Source organism: Aythya marila, assembly GCF_965140915.1.
Source record: "Aythya marila genome assembly, chromosome: 8".
Classification (NCBI taxonomy): Eukaryota; Metazoa; Chordata; class Aves; order Anseriformes; family Anatidae; genus Aythya; species Aythya marila.
In genome coordinates, this window is record NC_139049.1 from 24,669,290 (window position 1) to 24,690,407 (window position 21,118).

The window sequence follows — 21,118 nt, forward strand, 5'->3', positions numbered from 1 at the left end:
CGCTGTATAAAATTTTAATTAAAAACTGGTTTTACCCCTCAACGTGAATATACAATATGTTTCACAGATGGATTTCATATTTAAGTATTATCCAAACCAAAAACGTAAATGAGACAAATAAAGCCTTCAAAAATGGCACAGAGGCTAAAATGTATGTAAACACTAGATGACTGTGGTGAAAACAAGGCAAGCAGGGAAAGCAACCTCTTAGCAAATGTTTACTACTGGAGTACTGAATGAAGCAGTTCATGCACACAGCCTTAGTAGCAACACAATTAACTCAACATCCCAAAATTGAAGTCGGTGTGACAATACAAATATAAGCATTATAATTTACCACCATTCAGCAACATAAGTGGTGCTTTGGTTACTTCAACACATATTTATAAGTTCCACAGGTTGTGGGGTACGCTGATTTGTTTACCATGAATTATCCATAACCCATGGAAAGCCATTCACCAAACATCTCCCCAGATTCACCCTGACTTTCAACCTCCTACACCCACCCCGTGTGGTCCTCTCCATTCAGTGGCATCAGTGTTTGATAGTAGAACAAAGTTTTTGTGCTGTATCCTCAGGTTCTGTAAATCTTTGTGAACCAAAAGAGACCTTGCTTAGCAACAGCAGGCTCCCTCCGCTGAAGAGGTAGAGGTGAGAAGATGGCATCTCATGCAGAGTTCTCTGTCAGAAACAATCACCCAGAACTGAACAGAAATATGAAAAGAATCTCCACGCTGATAAAGCAAGGAGAAGGATTACTGTTCCTCCATGTCGTTCAAACAAATTATCACTGCACTTCAGAGTTTCTCACTGAAGACAAACAAGGAATAAACTGAATGTCTTTGACAAGCCAACACTGCTAACAGAGCTACAGCCTCAACTTCTAAGGGGTTTGGTTGACAATGTTTTGAATTCCATGGACAAAGCAGTAGAAACTAACAAAAGCATTGGGGTTTGTGTTTAATTGTTCACTATATAACAGAAACAAGGATATTAGATGCTCTTCATCACTTCCCACAACACTAGTTTATTTGTTGAAACTCAAAGGAACTGGGCAAAGACTGGCTCTCTGCTGCTACCAGAGACCCTCACCTACACCAGATATAATTTTTGTTACTGAGGTAGCTCATTAAGATCATCCACAGAAATGCTGTTCTCTCTTAGATTCAGTCGTTTTCACTACAAATAAGCAGTGAAGAAGCTAATTTTTCACTCATTTAAAAGTTTCCCCAAATTTCTTGCCTCTTAAATCTCTTGAGAAGTCAGCATCCTGCTAATGATCACTCTGTAACAGTGAAGTAATTAACATCATGGTTGGCTTTCCTATGACCAAGACATTACATATTATAAGATTTACAAGATTCTTGCATAGTTCAGTGTTCCAGAAAACAATACTAAAAATGAGAAAGATCAGAACTACATAATGTAATACCTTGCAAACAGACTGAAAAGGCAGAGACTCCTTCCAACTTACTTTCTCTGACAAACCTACAACACACCACAGAAATGCTTCCACTGTCAAGTTGCACACACCTTTGTACCCCTTACTTCCTAGGAAGAGGATGAGAACAAAACATGACAGATGTTAATAGTGCTGGTTAGCCTTCTTAGAAGAAAGTGCTAAAACATTAAGATTACAAACAAACAAAGATCAATTAGTATGAGTTTAATGAACCCATATCATACAAGAGACATAAGCTGATTAGGATATCCATGGTAAAGTCAAACTCCTGAAAGCACATGTAGTAAAGTAGTTCATTGTCTTTTTCAATAGTTTCTTAAATTTATCAGGTTTCTATCTTGATAAGATTAAGACTTGCTTAATAATTGTCTAATTAAAAAATAATAAAAGTGGGAAAATTAAAATAAGGTCTTTTTAGTAACCTGGAGATGAGATGGGACTTTTCAGCCAGGCTTCCACAAAATAATTTCTGTAACATTCACTTCAGGATCCCAAAGCACTTTACAGTCATTTAATTAAGCTTCAGTGGAGCACAAACTCCCCATTTTACAGCTGAGGTAACAATGAGAAGGATTTTAGCACAGACTATTAATTTAACACTGAGCAGAGGTAGAAGTTCTGTTATTTTACCCCCAAAACAGGTTCCCAACCTCTATAGGTAATTTCTTTCTCCACTCACCATTTTGGCAACCCCCTAAGCAATAGTAAAATTCAGACATGATGCACAGTCTAAAGAACAGCACTCATCATCTAAGCCTCTCAGATCTGGGCTATGAACACTCTTGTCCATCTATCTCACAAAGCTGTTCCTTACTCTATCCATCCCTATGCCTCTTGTCCCCAGCGGACCAATTTAAGCTTCCTTTCTTCTTGTTGAAAACTTTGATAAGGCAAGTCATTAAAGAGTTTGACATTTTTGCCTTTAATCCGCAACAGGTCAATGACTGAGTGATTTCCAAAGCAACTATTACTCAGCAAAGGATTTGGCATCCTACTGAATGAGTAGACAAACTACCTGCCTACTGAGCCATCCCAAGGTCCTAAGCTATATAAAGTGATCTATAGGAGAGAGGAGAGGGAGCAAGTTGGAAGCAAACTCTGATTTATTAAATCGAGTCATTAAAATATTACACTGATTGCATACTGCAAGCAACACTGGATTCTGCAAAACATTTGGTGAAAATACTCATGGGTTGTAATAGCTTGGGGAGGACAAGAGAAAGAGAGAGACTTGATAGAAAGTGCACTAATTCTCTCTTAATCTAGCCCATTATTACTAGACTCAAGTAGGTAGCTTTCCTTCAGAAGGTAAAACGATGAGTGTGGAGTTACACCATCCCACTGTCACTAACAGACCACTTTGGGGAAGGAAAAAAGTGGGAATGAGCATAAAAAAATGCTATTTAAAACTCCACTCAGGAGCCTAGAAATGTGCATTTGATAGAAGTGATTTAAATTGTATTAGAAGGCAAGGTGCACTAAACAATTACAGTTTATTACTACACTGCTTTGCTGCCTGAACCTATACTTATCACACACTGCAGTAGCAAAGGAGCAGCAGTGCTCAGTGCACTTGAGCTATATGCGTATTAATAGAAGAGGTAGCTAAGGAAACAGGGAAGGGGCCAAAAGCTTTAAACAACCAAGTGGCCTGAAGATTTTATGGACAGATAGTGTACTTCAAGACTTAAGTCACGTTTCATAGAAAAAATTTCCATTAACTAACGGGATTTCCAGCACATTGCTTGGAAAAGCACTGTGCCATATCACAGCATATAAGCTGTGGAATGACTCTGACCCAAGAGGGAAACACATATCCTGCAGCAGCTGACTCAAAAAGACGTACACACCATCTCCCTCTGCAGCTGGAGCAGGGCCAACACTCATGATCTATCTGCTTCATTTGTTGCTACACTGCCTTCAAAGGCTTCAGTGACAATATTCATGCTGGTCAGAATTCAATATATGACACTTTCTTCTTTTTCTCCTATCTAGTTTTAGCCTTTGATGGAAGAAGAAAGGTTGCCATATTACTGTATGCTTTGCTTCTTTAGTTAGGGGAATTAAACAATATACCCCCCTGCTTCTGGACCCCTCAGAAATCTTACCTTGGTTTTCTACTTTGGCCTCCAACCTCCCTCATGTCTTGAATTCAAGGCAACTTGCATCCTTACTCATTCACACACACAAAAAAACAAAGCCTCAGCATTCAGCCTCCTACACGTTGAGCTAATTGGATTAAAGTTTGCAATGCTGGATTGCCAAGGAGGGAAAAAACAAACAGTACTTCCCTATCATAGAATGAGATGAGGCCAAAGGGGAGAACCATCCTTCAGAAGACAGTAACTTTCATTAAGCTGTGACACCAGCAAGGGCAAACACAGATAATATTGAATGAAAACTGGGTCATCATGAGAAGAACAGCAAATCTTTAAGGCTCAAACACATACAGGAAACTGCAGCAACTTTCAGATTTCAGATTTTAATTTTAAGCTAAAAGGTTGGAAAATCCTCTCTCAGAATATTCTGTGCCTATTTAGGAACCATTTGGATATATTTATTTTCATATGCAGCAAGAAAAACTCTTCCTTTATGGACTACTAAAGAGTAGTAACATACTAATGAATGCATACCAGGTACTGGGGTAGCACAATACAGCCATCATGCCTTCAGTGGCATGGCTTGGGTAAGTTTTATTTTGCAAAACTGCAAAAAAAGTATACTACTTCATAGCATGCCTCAACACTTATCCATAAGACTGTGCAGCTAATGCCCTTTGAAAGCAGTAATGTGCTAAATGGCATCAGGGACAGGAAGTTATCAGTGTTAATCCACTTCAACTGGTTTAACTGCTACAAGGAATAGAAATGTCTATATGGAAGACACTTCCTCTGAGAGTCCCCTTTCCTGAAACAGAAGCACACAGCCTTTCAATGTGCTTTCCCACTAGCATAATTGCTCACCAACTGCTTTCTCAAATCAATTATGTTGTCTCAGCATTAAAGGATAGAAGGCAGAGTAGACCAACTTTTTGTTTATCTTTGCATGCTGGCAGGTTACAGTCAGATGTTCTGCCATCTGTACTGCAAGCTTTATCCTTTATCCAATCCTAACAGGTAATATGGCATTGGTGTAACTGAATCTGTTCGCTCAGTCAGGGAAGGAGCCAGAATAGGCATTTGTTTCCCCCCCCCCCATTCTAAAAGGAAGCAGGAGATGGACACTCTTGCCCTTTTAAAACATTCTGCTTTTCAATAGATGGGCAATTTGCCCTGGTCTGCTAATGTGGGATCTGTTCAATGCAAGGCTGAAAAGGTTCCATCCCTGGGGAAAGCATTGAACTGCTGATGAACATTTGGTGGCCTTTAGCAAAAAGGATGCGATTTTTGCCAACAGGATCCCAGCAGGCTGGGAAGGACAGGCTCCAAATTAGGTGGGATTGTGATGCAGGAACTTCAGAAAGCCCGTACTGGGTATACAAGCTTGCTGGCTAGCTCCAGTCTTTCCCCCTCCCCACTCATTTCCTATCTGTATTTTTAAAAATCACAAGTATAATGGTAAATGTCATGACTGCACTCAAGAAAACCTAGAAACTTTCAAACACATAGGGTATGTGAAGACAACTTTTCTTCTGATACAAAGATCTGTGTGGGTTTCTTTTAAAATTTGACATTATTTGAAAATTTGTGATTAAAGGTGCTTGAAACTACTTTGAAAGCATATCTGTAGGTCAGTATCAGAGTTTTTTTTTTCCGCTTTTCTCAAAAATAAACAATCCAAACCCAATTTTCTAGAAAACCATTCCAATTCCCTCTTTCCCAGAGCAGACGCTTTTATATCAACACTTGCATTTGCCTCCCCCTCAGACACCCTCTCTGAACACTAGGACATATTGCTTCTTCAACCAATTCTATTTATGTTACTGAACAGATTTAATTATTTAAATAATAATTGACTGCAGCTGAAACCTGACTTATGTCAGGCAGGAATGTCCAACAGACTTATTTGTCTTCAAATGACTATTTTCTGATAGTCTCAAAGGAGCAACACCATCTTAATTAACTGTGGAGGGGCTTTGTACTTTTTTTTTTTGGCTTTGTACTTTTTTTTTTTATTAGGGAGGAGGTGTTGCTCCTGATAATGATGCAGGGGGTAGTGGGGTGCATATGGTTCTGCTAATAGCATTCAAGTGGCAACCCAGGCCAAAACCCCATTTCTCCAAAAGCCTGCCCAGACATAATTATACCTTAAAAATAGAGTACAAATATTTGTCACATAAAAATTGTTTTCATAAGAAATATCAACATTGTGTACTGTGCATTTCCAGCTAGATTGCTATCAGGAGTGTGGTTTTTGGTCTGAAACAATGCCAGAAGCTTTTCGGTACATGTTTCTGTATATTTTCTCGAGACTGTCTTCAAAGATTGCTCTGTGAGACTTCCCTTTGTATACAGCTGCACGACTGGACCAGTATTCACCATTATCCAATGGAACAGTGGTGTTCCGCTGCACTGGTGAACTGTCAACACAAAGAAGATATAAAATAATGATCAAATCAAGATAAGAGGAAACAGACGTACAAATCCAAATGCAGAAGCAGAAACCCAAATGTAAAGCTGCTAACCACAGATTACCTTTCAAAGACAGAAATAAAAACTGCACTGCAGCTACATCTAAGAAATGGAAACCCACCCTACATTATTCATTCACACAAATTCTCCCCCACCTATCCTTGTGGACTTGGCAATACCTCCCAAATAAAAAGAGAATTACTTCTAAAAGAGCATGCAGTCATTTTGCTGTATTTTGACAGGCAGTGTGACTAGGCACTGAGCCTATGCAAGAGCAACACAGTAGGATTGCTGTGTCCTTTGAAGGTCAAAATGTAACCACAAGCAGCTATTTCAGTATGAAGACAATCTATCAGAGGTATATTAAATTACTGTGGTTGCAGCTGTAAAGTGGCCTATCGGAAGCATCTTGGATTAAGTATTCTACGAAACACATTATGATATAATGGCAATCGGGTGTTCCTTCCCCACCCCATCTTATGTGTCACTGTTTTAATACCAAACATAGTCTCATAGTTTAGTTGCTTTGAGATATTATTTCCTTTATCTATAAAGTGAAATTTATTCTCTGAAAATCATTGCAAAACACTGCCAAATCTGAAGTGTGTATAGCTAAACTTCATGATTGTTTGCTTCTCTTGAGACTTTCAAAGAAAGAGATTGTGTTATATAACGAAAGGAGTTATTTTACTGTAATAAAGTATGAAACAGATGAAAAATCATCAGCAGAAAATGACTACTAAAGTGACATTTTTCACATCTGCTTGGAGATTTAGGCACCTATGACACTTAAAGATTAGAACTGAGTTATCTTCAGCCTTTCACAAAGGCTCTCAGTCTACAAAAAGAAACCAAAAATATGAAGCTTGTGGTGACCATCTTCCCTTAGGAAATGAAATACATTTCACAGAGATGTATATAACAAAATGTAAAACTTATCATTTATTAACCTACTATGGTCAAACCAATCCTCAAAACTTTGTCCTCAAGTTCATATCAATAAACATGCATGACAAGAAGGAATGCTTGTGTCAAAGGACACACAAATATACTTGCAGCTAGCTCCATTAAAACATAAGGTTTTCATTTTAAGAAGGGAAAATGGTGAGGTAAGAAAAGGAAAATCAGCATCATCGTTTTTTTAAACTCACATTTCCAAGATTCTCTCTCTCCTATAGAAAACAAAAGTAGTATTATGGTGGTATCAATCTATACCCCATAAAACAACAAAATCTCTAAGTGACTCCAATATTAAAGAGGAAGAAAGGTCACCTTCATGCTTTTCAAAAAAATAAAAATAAAGCCCCGACATTTTAAGTCAGTCAACAGCACAAGGAAAATTTAAACCTGCTTATCATCCTGGAGAGGGTGATCTGTGCTCTACAGCTTGGACACAATGAAACCAACCTACCAAACAGCAAAATCAATAGAAAAGTTATATAGGCCTGTGTTAAATGTAGACAAGTCAATACTCTGGAGACCCATCAACAGTTGAACTTTTACCTCCTCCTTTTGGCAGTTTGTGTTACCTCAGTTCTGACTAAGAATTTTCAGTCTGACAAATAAGCCTGGCACTGGGAGCAGCACTTGCAACTACACAATAAGCAGCTTTGCATCATTCTTCTTAGAATCCATTTCCTGTATTGAGCCTTGTACTTTCATTTCCTACTAAAGGCAGAATCTACATAGAGACACTCAAAACCCAACCATTTAGGACTACAGTAAAAAAGTCTCAAAGAACAATAGCAACTTTCACAAATTCCTAATGCTGTTTCTGAAAAAAGAATTAAGTGTGTGTGTGCATGCATTTCCCATTAGCATGACCTTGCACATGAGATGTTTAGCACTAGTGTGGACATAGATACAACCAACCTAGAGAAGAGTCCCTCTCCTATCTCAGCTGGAAACCAACTGACAACCTGAGCTAAGCAATCTGGGAATTACACTCACAAATCATATTAACAGCAGGATTTCTGCACGCAACTCCCTGCTCTGAAATACCTGTCATATGCTTTTGTTCCGTCATACATCTCCTTTAAGAGTCCCAGAAGTTCTTTTCTGAGTGAATCATATACTAAATATTTCACAAAACATGGACCTTTTCCTTGCTCCCAGTGGTTTTCAATCATCTGCTTTACTGCCAACATTTGGTCGACAGTACCATGTCCTTCTATGAACTCTTTCTCTGTCCTTGTATCCTGTTTATGAGCACTGTGGCAAACACTTGGCAATCGGACTGTCCTCGAGTCTTTTTATTTCTCACCCTTCAGTGAATGGGATTAGTGCTGCTGGCCTCTAAACCCAAGGACCGGTCCTTTCCCAAGCTGAGTGCCACATTTTATATCCCCATCACTTCTTGATTCTCTAGTATTAGGATTTGTTTCTTCTTTTTTCATAGTCTGCAGTCTCAGCATCAATCTCAAACTCCCAAAGCTGCCTCAAAACAAAAACTTGCACTTTCTCTCTCAGAAACATCTCCTACACAATTTAATTGCAGCAGCTGTCAGGACAAAGGATAAGGTAGCAAAAAGGCTACATGCAGAATACAGGACCAAGCACAGGAACAGAAAAACTAACAACTTCACTTTCTTTAAAAATCTAAGACTTCCTAGATCCCTTGAACAGCAGTGACCACAACTTACAGGAATTAAAAAAAACAATAAATAGATGAACTCTTTGGAGTTTACTAATCTCAAGCAGAAGTTTACTATGCTATGCATAATGAACTAACCCTCTTTTTGTTGGTATACAGTGGTGATTTGGGAAGCCTATGTTATAAAATACTGTATCACTTTAATTATTAAAATAATTTTTTTTTTAAAAATGTCAAACAATCTCTAATTTAGCACCACATTTCTAGGATTTTGTCTTAATATAAAGAAAAATGGAGAATCCATACAACCCTAAATGCTTTGCATTGCTTCGTATCTTTCTTCGAACAAGTATCCCAAATGTTCTACAAAATACTGTGCACATACATAGAGAACATCAGGACTGATAACTTCTACTACAGAAGTCAAATACCAAAACATTCTGTGTCTTAAGTAAATATTCAAATAAAAACCTAGATATGTGAGGAGCACACACTATAATTAACCCATATAAACAAGGTTTTCAAAATGTCTTCTGAAATACAAAACACCGAATCACTAGACCATTTATGTATTTGCATTTTTTTTTTTTTTTTTAAGATGCTTCTCTTTTACAGCATGTGTTTTGGAAAAAAATACACCCAAAAGCCTTATTACTAAGTAAGTTTCAATTTATTTTTGCATTCCCATAATTTTAATGAAAGATCACCAAATAGATATTTTTAAAGTTACGTGTACTCTCTGGCTTATAAAATCCAACAACTACCGCCCATGGATCATTTTTATGACCAAGCCCAGTGCTAAAATCAGAATTTTATGAAGACTATACTGACAGTTCCAAACACCATGAAAGGTATGATGATAATTAACTGTATTTTGCTTTTAGGTGAAAAAGCTTGCTAGGACTAACTCCTACGGAAGCCTTTTCCCAGTGCAATATAACAGCTCAAAATAGGAAGAGAAATTTTTAGCTAAATTTAAAGGGCAATATCGTGAGTATGACTGTTCTCTCCTGGTCAGAGAGAAACTCCATACCTGCTCTGCAGTTCACTCATGGATAAGTGTGCTTTATGAGAAGAGTCTCTTGTCTTAGTCATGTCTCCTTTTGATGAGTTACTTTCATTCTAAAAAAAAAAAAAAAAAAAAAAGCACACCAGAAAATCAAATTCTCATTACCTTGGTTTCTGATTACAATGATCTCATTTCAAAAATACATTCTTTCCACTTAGAAAACTATTAAAGTGCTTACATTTCATGGGGGAGAAAGGGACAAAGTGTAATGAGCCAAATGCCATTTATGAACACTTTTAATTAAGTTCAGCACAACTCAGATAATATTTTTCAGGTAATAAACTGGAAAGAATTTCTAGACATTGTAGATCTAAAGAACCATGCAGACAGCATAAGCTTCAATAATCCCCCCAAACACGTGGGTTAAATACTATGAAACCTACAAGAAACAAAAGGAAAGCAGTGAGCAACAGAAGAGGGGGAAAAGAGAACCAAAAAAGAACCCTAATCAATTAACAACTTTTGTAATGAGCTACTGTTATCCGTATCATGGATTTTACCAAGTAGAAGCGTTTCTATCTATCCAAATACATCCATGCCATACACAGGGCTAAGAACATGCTTACCCAACATTAAAAATAAGTTTTAAAAATATACCAAAGGATCCTTCAGCGGCATTCTTAACAGTTGCTAAGAAGCAATCTGACCTTCGAAATACTATCTAGATATTAATAAACCCATATTTGGCCTCTTAAGTAAGCATGAAACGAAACAATTCATTTAAAGCAAGCCAGTTGCCCACCTGAGACAGGATGGTAGAAATTCCATCCACACTCAACCACACTCAAGCTAATGTGGATGGAGAAGACACTACTTAAGAGATGGTATTAAGTGATGCTTTTAGCAGAAGCTAATAGCTGCAAAGATCAGTAAACAAAATCATCTTTCACACTACATCACAAATAATTGGAAAAAGAGCATGCAATTAAAATAATTAAACTTGTTGGTAACACAAAACTTGAAGAAAAGACAGTAAAGACAGTGGTAGATGGCAATCAGATGCAGAATAAGCTGCATAGCAGGAGCATGGGTGTGAAAAAAGCTAACAATTTATTGTGGTGAAATACAAAGGTAATGTGTGTGTTTGTAAACAGGAAAACTCTTCCTTCAACAGTCACAGACTATAAAGCACCGCGTAGAGGAAATGGGGTACAGTGGTAAATAAAACAGCAGAATTTGCCTGAGGCAAATTATGTTCTGGAAAGCAAAGAACGATGGAAACATTATGATACTGTCAGAATGTCACAGTGGAAAGCTACAGTGGACACCCTAAGGAATCTGCAGCAGAGCTCCAGTCACACTATTTTTACAGAGCACTATGGAAACTAAATTTTGGAAAACACAGATGGATGCTTCTGGGAATGGTTGTTTAGCATTATGTTCTTTGGAATAGAAAAGAGTAAGAGATACTTTGTAAACTCCCAAAGTTTGGAAGAGGATCCAAACCGGAGCCAAAAATCTACTCACCCCATTGTGTGCACTTCCTTTGCTACTCCCTCACTTTCAAGATGACCCATTTACCTCATCCATCCACTGCGTAACAATGCAGCCTGGATTTTGGGCCTCAATGGAAGTAGACCTGATATTAAACTAACTAAACAGGGAATTCAGAGCCAAGGTTCTTTGGTATATCATGCTTCAACAGACTAAGAAAACAACCTTCTTTTACTGCCCCAGACATCTGCCAGGAGTTTACTGTAGTCTCTGAAGTCATTGCCTCCCAGCCAGTACAGTTCAAACATCAAATTAGTGTTACATCTACTTTTTCTGCATTGAACTTTGAGGTGGGCAAGGCTCTCACACTCTTCATCACACTTCCCACTGATGTAGTAAACTCTGGCAGAGGGGTAAGATGGACAGCTGGGGACGATACTGACTTAAAACTGCAGCAACCTTTGAAGGCAGATTTCTGTCAACATTCCTTTTTCTACAAGGAGAAACTGAAGCAAAAGATCTTTCCCCACTTTGAGTAACTCATCTCTCTTTGAACCGATCAATAACATCGGTGTGGTAGATTGTCAGACAAAAATAATTTCATCAGAGCTCCTTATCTTAATCTTACCTACTCACATCCTTATATCCTTTTACCTTACCTTTCCTTTACCCCCTCTCACACTTAAGACCCTACGTTCTCTGCAGATGGACAATCCTGTCATTCAATTTGTACAACGCTTTGCTCAGGGAGATACTGTGCCACAACTGAGTTTCTCAAAATCACAGTAGCAAGAACTGCTATCTGACTAAAATTACACTTCAAAATTCCATCAGCCTCAAGGACAAAAATATTCTGGTCCCAGGCATGGCCTCATTAGATTTCATCGAAAGCCACATAATTAGGAGGGAAAAAAAGCACGCATTTGAAGCATAATATTAGCTCTACAAACAGCTGGACACAAGCAGCTGTTGATGTGCAGCTGCACAACATGTTAAGCCCTTCATGTACTTTAATAGAGCTCCAACATATTTTTTGGTTAAACTGAAAGCAGGGGAACCAGATAAAAAGAAAATTTAATTGTCCTCTATACCCTATGAGGAGGCCACCTGTCTCTAAAGGGTCCACATGAGGAGGCCACTGAAACCAGCATGAAAAAGTTCAGCTTATGTACTGAATTCCCATTTCTACAATGAAGTTTGCCTGAAAAGACATCATAACAGATCCAAGACTGTAAGCACAATTGTCTTCCTCAACCATCTTGGAGAAAAGAAAGTATTTAGTTTGAGTCAAACTTACAAATACTAGGCGCTGTCTAGCACTGTGTGTCCTTAAGATATTTTTCACTCTTTTATGGATCTCATCTCCATTTGCTGGTGGAGGACAATGAGAGTTAAATCTGCAAGAGGAAGAGGAAAAACAAAGAAATATTTCGTTGTTGAAAAGCTCCAACTTGCTTTTCACTCTGATTTTTTTTTTTTTTTTAAATTATGAAGCATGCATTACTTCTGTCTATTTGGAACATATACAATGTCTGGATTTGATTCTTTTTGTCCTCTGGGGTACAAGTAAAGAAACATTTTGAAGTACTGCATAAACAACATGCATCCACAATTCCAGTATAAGATACAAAGCACAGAAAACGTTGATGATTTTGTAACTTGAGTAATATTTCTGTAATGCCTGTATTGTCCCTACAGAACAGAAAAGCTATACAGTTATTCTATTCCCAGTGATCAGGCTTCATTTTTCTCTTTTTAAAGGAAGTATTACACACATGAAATTCTTTTCACTGAAATAAATCAACAGGAAGATAACCCCAATGTGTGCAAACAGGAAAGCCTATGGAGTTCAAAAACAGCAAATTCACAATCTTTATTCCACATGATGGAAAGTTGTGAAGTTTACATTAAAAAACAGGTAGTTTCCTTGATATGGGTGATTTAAAATCCAATACTCTGAGATTTTATTCTTTATTCTTTTATGTTTTGCAGCACTTCCCCCCCCAGTTTATACAAAAAAGCCTTCAATCTTCTCAGCAAGTTCAGAAGCTGGCAGAAATTACCTAATAGTCTGAGAATAACTACTGATAAGGGAGGCACACAAGATTTTAAGAATAGGATAATTTACACGCCAATCTCCAGACTTTAGTACACTCAAACATGTATTATCAAAACAAACCAACCAACAAATACACAGATGAGATCAACATCTAGAATAGATTCACTGGAGAAAAGGGAGCGTGAGATTGCGTAAGTAAACTTTTCATCCGAGTGAACAGAAACAAGGCACTAAATCAAGAATGTGCATCTTCACTTCAATGTTTCCTAACATCCAAGAACTTGATTTGCATGAAGAAAATAAAAAGTCATGATATGTTTTTTATTAAAACTCATGCTAAGATATATATGGGTCACTAGCCAAGCAGCCAGCTGTAGATCAGCCCCAGATTCTGTAATTTGATCCAATGGAAAAACACCCAGCAGCAAGACTGGTGGCCATACTCTGGGTGGATTACGAGCACAAGAAACGTGGACAGTCTTTAACAGTTGGCTTCACAAATTCAGTGCAGCAGAGAAACATCATGACTCTGGACCTTGATTCTACATGGGGCTCTGGAGGGGTTTGTGGGACTGGAAATGCCTTTTGATCTTTACTCTCCAAGTTTATCACACTCCCTGACCCTCTTCCCTCTGAAGATCTCAGCCTGGTCATATCAAGCTTGGTTTACCTTATCTAACTTCCAGAAAATCTCATTACTACTAAGAAACAGTACAGTTCCTTCCAAAAAGGACAAACCAAATATACATTGAAAGTCTTAGTCCAAAACATGTTACTTGGCAACATGAAAAGTAATGGAAACAGGATCTTGAAAATGGGAAGTGCCAGGCTGACTTGAGTAATGCAGACAGGGCTGGGAACACCTTAAAACCTTTTGGATGATTCTGTTATCAGAGATTAAAAATGTGCCCCGAAAGTGACTAATTCTCTCCTTTCACATAAGCTTCTTCTATTTTCTTGTACCTAGTTAACTTACACACATTTATTATTGCTTACCTTTCCAAAATCTCTCTAAACAACCCCAATATTTTCAGCCCATTTATGAGTTTCCTTAAATCAAATCATCCATTTCTGAATGCTTCTGTTTTTCTCCAATAAAGGATGCCAATAAATGGCAGAATATTGGAAGAATGAATCATACAATCTATAGGGGGATGTATTTTCCATACTTCTGATGACATTTAACATTGCTGTTATAACCAGCTTTGTGAAAATCCTTGCCTGTAATGACCCACAGATGAACATTCATATTAGAATCCTGAACATTTACAATTAATTTAAAACCCAACAGCACGTATGGCAAATCCATATTGTTCAATTCTTTTGCATACTAGAATGTAACGATCTGTTGCATTAAAAGATCTCATAATTTTTCCGAAAAGAAAGGAAAGCGGTTTGTAAATTTCTGTTGAGAGAAAAGCACTGTCTTTAAAGAAATAGAGGCCTAAACCACTTAACAGGCAGGAATATATATTTCCTTAACACAGTCAAACACAGTTTGATGTACACCATTACAAGGCAAGTGCTGTATCACTGGCAGTTTTTGAAAGATAAAAGAAAACCAAACCCTGCATGCCTGCTAAAACACACTACTTAAATAAATCGTATCAGGCAGGAATCAAGAAACTCCAAAAAACATCTTAAGATGTCCTATGGGCCCTTACAAACACTAACACGAAGGAAATTCTGAAATGCATGTTTAAAAATCTGCATTCTAGGTGCAGTAATAGGAACTCATTTCCCATTTAACAAATAAAAGCTAGACTCTATAACTCCAGAAGTTATAGCATTTCCCTCTTATTTATACAGCAGCTGCTGTTCTTCCAACATTCAAGTTGCTGGAGCTGAGAAGTTGGAATAGATTGCCGTGGGGAAATAAATTTTATGAAATTCTTATGTAAGATTTCAGATCATTGATATTAATCTTAAATTTACAAATATCCTTGGAGACACATGTATTTACTTTTGAAATAACGAAAGCCCAAGCTTGCGATTGTATTAATTTAGACAATATCTGACCATGTCTGCAAGAAGGAAATTTAAGTACTTAAATCAAGAACTATTAGATTTCTTTCTCCAGGTGATTTTATTGATCAATCCACTAGTGTGCGCTGTGGTATAAGAAATGTTAGCCACTCACACACATCCCAAATTTAATTTACAAAAAAAACTAGACCTTAAGTATGATTAAAAACAGTATCAGCTTATTTTTAATTAGTTTTGCTAGTATTGTCATTGTCTAATTTTAGTCATAACTATTAAGTCTTCGTCACATTTAAAGTCATAATGTTAATATTTACATCCACCAAACTGCACACTAACATAAAATCCTGCCTTGAAATGCAACACCCATAATCTGAAGTGAAACCTTTTATGATATGCTAACTCCCCCATTGGAAACGTTTTATAAGAGAGGCTTTAAAGCACAGCTTCCTAAACTATAAATAAAGGGATTCCATTTGCCTAAAATGACCAATAATGTGTTTTTAAAATGACTAGCTATTTATTTATGTGATTAAGGTGTCAGTATTGTATTGCAATGTTGAAAGGCAAGTCATTTCATTTCAATGACTGTTTGTCCTGATAAACGAAATAAACTTCTACAGCTGTATTCTTTGTCATACTTTCAATTTTCCCTGGGACTTGCAAACATTCTGCAGTTACATCAGTTTAAATTGTTTATTGATTCCAATAGATTGTATAAACACTTTGGAAATATAGCTCAGTGACCTAGAAAAAGCCAGATCAATCAGAGAACTTCTCAAGATTAATTTCAAAGATGTTGTGTCGAGTACGATCAAGGAAACAGAACCATTTTCCCTTGTAATGTGACTAAAAGAATTTATTTTCTTTATGAGATAAGGATTTTTTTTTTTTTTTTTTTTAAGGTCATGCAGACAACATCTACCTTGATAGAAAAAAAAAAAAAAGCAGCCGAGCACAGAGTCTAAATCTTGTGCTAAAGATCAAAGCTATTTTTGCATATAATTTTATCCATTAGGATGAAATACTCCATTACGAATACAAACAGGATATATCCAACCATATACTCTAGTTAAACAGCAGCTTGCATACTTGAGAGCAGTAATAAATAGGAATTTTCAAATGTCAGACAATCCAATCATTCACTTGCCCATAGTGAAAATGTTAATATCACATTTCAGCAGGAGATACTAATACATTTCATATCAGTAGAATTAATGCAAAAGCCTGCTGCAGAATATTTGCAATGCCTATTGTGACCCCTTCCCCCACCATCACACCTCCTAGCCTTGTGAACAACTCTGTGCATGTGGCCTCCATGAAGAATTCATCAGCTTCAAAGACACAGACTTCACGCTGAGCAAAACCACATACAAGGACAAACTAGCAGAGGACAGAAATCAATGAAGTACTGTAGTACCAGCTTCACAATTGGAGAGGACGCCACTGTAATTGGGGGCAAGGGGAAGGGAGAGAAAGAAATAACTCTTAAGCCAACAAAAAAGCCAACAACTACAAAATAAAACAACCTACAAGAACTTATGCATAGAACAAGAGAAATTTTCAGGAAACTCTAACGTAATTAACTCTGAAATGGAAAAAAAAGTCATAGATTTTATATCCAAGTAGGTGTTTATACAGCATGTAGAGTAAGTAAAGAATTTATTTCACTTAAAAGGACATGAAGTAGTAATCTGTAAAATGAACATGGTTCCCAGTATACAGTGGTCTGGAACAGAAGCACAATAGAAAGGCTGAGCTACGCTTAATGAGTTTTACTGGTCTACTTGACAGAGGTTGCACTTTCGTTTTGCCTTCTCTGAAAATTTCTGATGGCTGTAAACCCCAGTGTAAACGCAACTATGCTGACAAAGTGTTGTATAAACTATATTGGTACATACTGTTCTGTGAATTGTAATGAAAGTGTAACAACATGAAAATCCTTACATGCTCACAATAAGTGAGCAAGCATGCTGCTTCCACAATGCCAGGATACTTACTATGAAGCAGAAACAGTTACGTACAGCCAAGGCCTCAAATCAAAGAACAACAGCTTAAAAATGTGGAAGCAGTAGCTGACAGTCTGGCTGTGCCTATTTACTCTTCATCTTCAGTAAGAAACTTAAAAAAAAGTAAGGATATCTCATCCTTTTTAAATAGTTTCTCTTATATTCAAAAGCCCTGTTTACTGGTAGGCCTTAAAGCACTACGGACATTTGCAGCGAAGAGTTTCAAAATTCACAAATGCTTTCTTTTCTCCCCCTAAATTTTATACCTAGCCCTTAAAACTAAGGCAGAATAAATCATCCTCACATATATCATGAATCCCAAGGGGTAGAAAGCTTCTGAGATTTCAAGGAAGGCCCAATATCTGAGTAGTTCCTCAACAGATGTTCAAGTCATTCTTGTACTAAACATTTGGCATGTCAGAACTGGTCAGCACTTTCTTGTACTCTTTGGAAGCTTTCAGATTATGCTATCTTCTCTAAATTTATTCATTTATACACAAAAAGGCTTTGACAGCAATCACTTTCAAATTTACCTACTGCTGCTGCAAAATCAACCAATGAAGATGACAAATAGTAGAGAAGCTGGTCAAAAATACAAAATGAGGCTTACGCACTACTGCAGAACATGACACGAAGTAACTGATCTTCAAGTGCTGCTTCCAGAGATCAGCTTAGAGAAGGCAAAAAAGTAAACTTCCTCAAGAGGTGAGAACGATAAAGACAGAAGATTCAAAAAATCATCTTACGACCACATGAAATTCCAAAATTTCCAAAATAATTAGATTTAAATAGCTAAAACAGGATAGGAAACCTAGTTGCAGTTTCTCCCTAGAGCAAGCCTTTTTCTGAAAAGGCTGATTTTTTTTTTTTTTTTTTTATGTTCCACTTTATTGCTGGAAGTTCTCAGAACTTAAACGTGCATTCTCACAAATGTTAACCCTGTCTTTGGATGCATTCCACTTTCTAAAATATTAGGTGAACTACCTGTGGTCTGGATTTTGCTATGCAACAGAACTAGTAGCAGTAGCCAAGATCCTCGAGTGACATCTCAAGATCTTTGAAGCCAAAGCTTCTGATAACTGGAATTTTCAAGGACTTTCTGTAGAATTTAGTCTTTCAATAGTAATATCTAACTTCATGCTGATATTTCCCTAGTACTTGGAAAAAGATAATACAAAAAGATGGTATTAAAACAACAAGGATATTACAGAAGGGTACCTGATTCACAGTTACCCTGTCTTACTTGAAACAGAACTTAGATTTTTGTTAAATTTTATAGGAGGTAAGATCACATTTCAGCAGTACAACCAGGAGAACATTAAAAAGACATTGGGATGGACTTCACTCTAGGAGCGTATTCACTCTTCAAATCAGTAATAAAAACTAAAATCAAAAGCCTGCCATGTCCAGGGTAGGAAAAAGAACCCACTGATCCCAAACACACAAGTAGCTTTGCGTCTCAACATAACAGAAATGGTCAAATACTGCTCTGACTGGAGTAGTCTCTTGTGAATAGGATTTCTCTTGTGCCAGCAGAGATGCTCCATTAGAGGACTTCTGCCATTAGCTTACAGAATCCACTTCACTGTTTCCTTTCTTTACAGGAAGATGACTTCAGCTTTGTATTTTACTGCAGATTTCATTGCTGCAGGGAAGTCCCTAAGAAAAACACCATCTCTTCTAGGGGTGCATAAGGATATACATGCACTATGAAAACAAGGACTGAAGTTGATTTTTCCTTTCCTACAACAGCATTGAGAGAACACAGCCCTAATGCTCTTCCACAAAGCATATAGGATACTTATTTATGCACAACCAAGCAGTCTATGGGGGCAAGCAACATTAACTGCATTGACTGAAGCTGGCAGACGTCATGGACAGGAACTAAAGAGCACACATGCATCATTGCTCTGCAGAGGAGGTAGAATCAAATAGGAAATGTAATTGCACAGCTGCATCACTCTGTCTACAGTCAGTTTGCAACACTAAATGATTTCCTTAGGTGACATGCATAAAAAATGTAAAAATAAAATATGAAAAATAAATATTCAAAACCTTGCTGCCTTGGCCAACAATAGAACTGTTTTAGTTTTACTTCTCGTTCAAATCCAATGGAAGAGGCAAGAGGATTGGCTTGCGATCTCTCTAGCAGGCTCACAGAAAGGGAATGGAAACTGCTACAAATGATTCAGAAGCGTTCACAAGACCTTATGCAAGATCCCAATTTCTGTATCACTGAAAGGTATTGTAATGACTTAGCGACTATTCAGCAGTGTTCTGGGGAAGCACTCCCAAGATGGCAGACACCAACTCCATATCACTTCCTTTTAAAAACAGAGGAGAAAAAAAAGGAAATAAAGGTCGGGGTGTGGAGTTAAGTTTTATACTATGGATTGATCAGTGTTAAAAAATAGCTTGTGTATGCTAAGCTTTTTGTCTTTGTAATTCAAAATAAAATTGAGGAAATAAACTCCAAATCACTTTGACATAAGACTATTCTCACAAATATACTAACACTGCTATAGTTTCAGTAGTACTGATTTTCTCTGTATTTCTATGATCTGAACAGCAATATTTGCATGCATTTCCAAACACTGACCTCTGATCCTTGCTTGTCATTCCAGATACAAGTCTCTGTATACAGTCAGCTAAATCCATCGTTATCTCAGGAGCATGGACACAAAGATCAAATTTTTTAGACTATGCCCTTTACTTCCTTATTTTGATTTTTTTTTTTTGATGACAAAAGTAAATGCTCACATAAAAAGATGTTACATCCTTGGAGAGCTGAGAGCATTTGTTCTAATAAGAAAAAACAACTTCACAAGATCACAAATTTCTTCTGGAGAGGGGCTGGTAATGAGAAAAAGCAAGAACGTTCAGACATTACGATTATTTGGCAGATGACTAAGTTACTATGCATGTAACAGCAGCTCATGGCACACAATACTTTTTGCTATCAATACAAAGGACTCTGTCAGCTTTAAAGATAGTGAATTTAAATTAAAAAAAATGATTCATACCACATTAAAGAAAAAAATCACCATTACAACCTCTTTCCCAGACATGGACAACTAATGCACAATGACAGAGGGAAGGTAGACAACATGACAAGAAAAACCCTCCTCAAAATTCCAGACATCCTAATCTCTACATAACAGTTCACTAGAAACACTATTACACAGAACAACAAACAAGCCAGTTTTCAAGCAGATGATGTTAAAACACCAACTTAATCTTTATGGGTATTAAAAATTCAATGCCCCCTGCCATCTGTCATTTTTCTTTTTAAAGAGAAAACAGACAGTTTCTCCATTTTGGAAAAAAAAAAAGCATTAGGTCGTGTGTAGGCTACAAAATGCACCCTTTGAGCATTCACTAAGTGAGGTACCAATAGCAACAAGGAGGAAAGAGCCTGGAACAAGTGTGAACTAGCTGCCAAAGTAAGTCTCCAAGTAGTTTCTCCTCAGAGAAACACTTCAGAATTTAGGACAGCACATCAGTTCAATTCTCAGATTCTTCAAGTTATTTTATGTACTTTGTTATTCAGGCCCAGCTTTGTATACAACTTTACTGCTATCAGAAAGCCAACCAGTAACTTATTAAGCTGAATGTACAGTAGAACATCATGCACCAAGGTCACATTCTACTCAGTGGGAAGTAGGGAGTACTCTCCTTGAAGGATTAGAGGACTTAAGCATGAAAAAGCTGTTGCTTGTTCACATTTCTTCTGTGCCACCCTCATGAGACACTGTAACAGCTATACTTGCCCAAAATATTAACCTCAGGATTGGAATCCAGCAAACTATGGGATATTAGAAGCTGTCAGTGGAGGACTAAAAAGGGGAAAATAAATATATAGAAATTAATATACATAGAATTGCTACAGAGGCCCATGCTTCAGCTTAAAAGAAACAAAAATACTAGGATGTCAATAG

At 37.2% G+C, this 21,118-nt stretch overlaps 1 protein-coding gene across 3 annotated transcripts in view; it reads right to left on the bottom strand.

Moving 5' to 3' along the window:
- Positions 1–21,118, bottom strand: part of SPATA6 (spermatogenesis associated 6) — a 42,545-nt gene continuing 21,427 nt past the window's right edge. For all 3 annotated transcript variants that reach the window (XM_082766518.1, XM_082766519.1, XM_082766517.1), the window contains 3 exons: positions 12,427–12,526; positions 9,660–9,748; positions 1–5,981 (listed from right to left, as the gene is read on the bottom strand). In XM_082766518.1, coding sequence (XP_082622644.1) covers positions 5,801–5,981; positions 9,660–9,748; positions 12,427–12,526 — 370 coding nt within the window. In that variant the 3' untranslated portion in view covers positions 1–5,800. The remainder of the gene's footprint in view (positions 5,982–9,659; positions 9,749–12,426; positions 12,527–21,118) is intronic.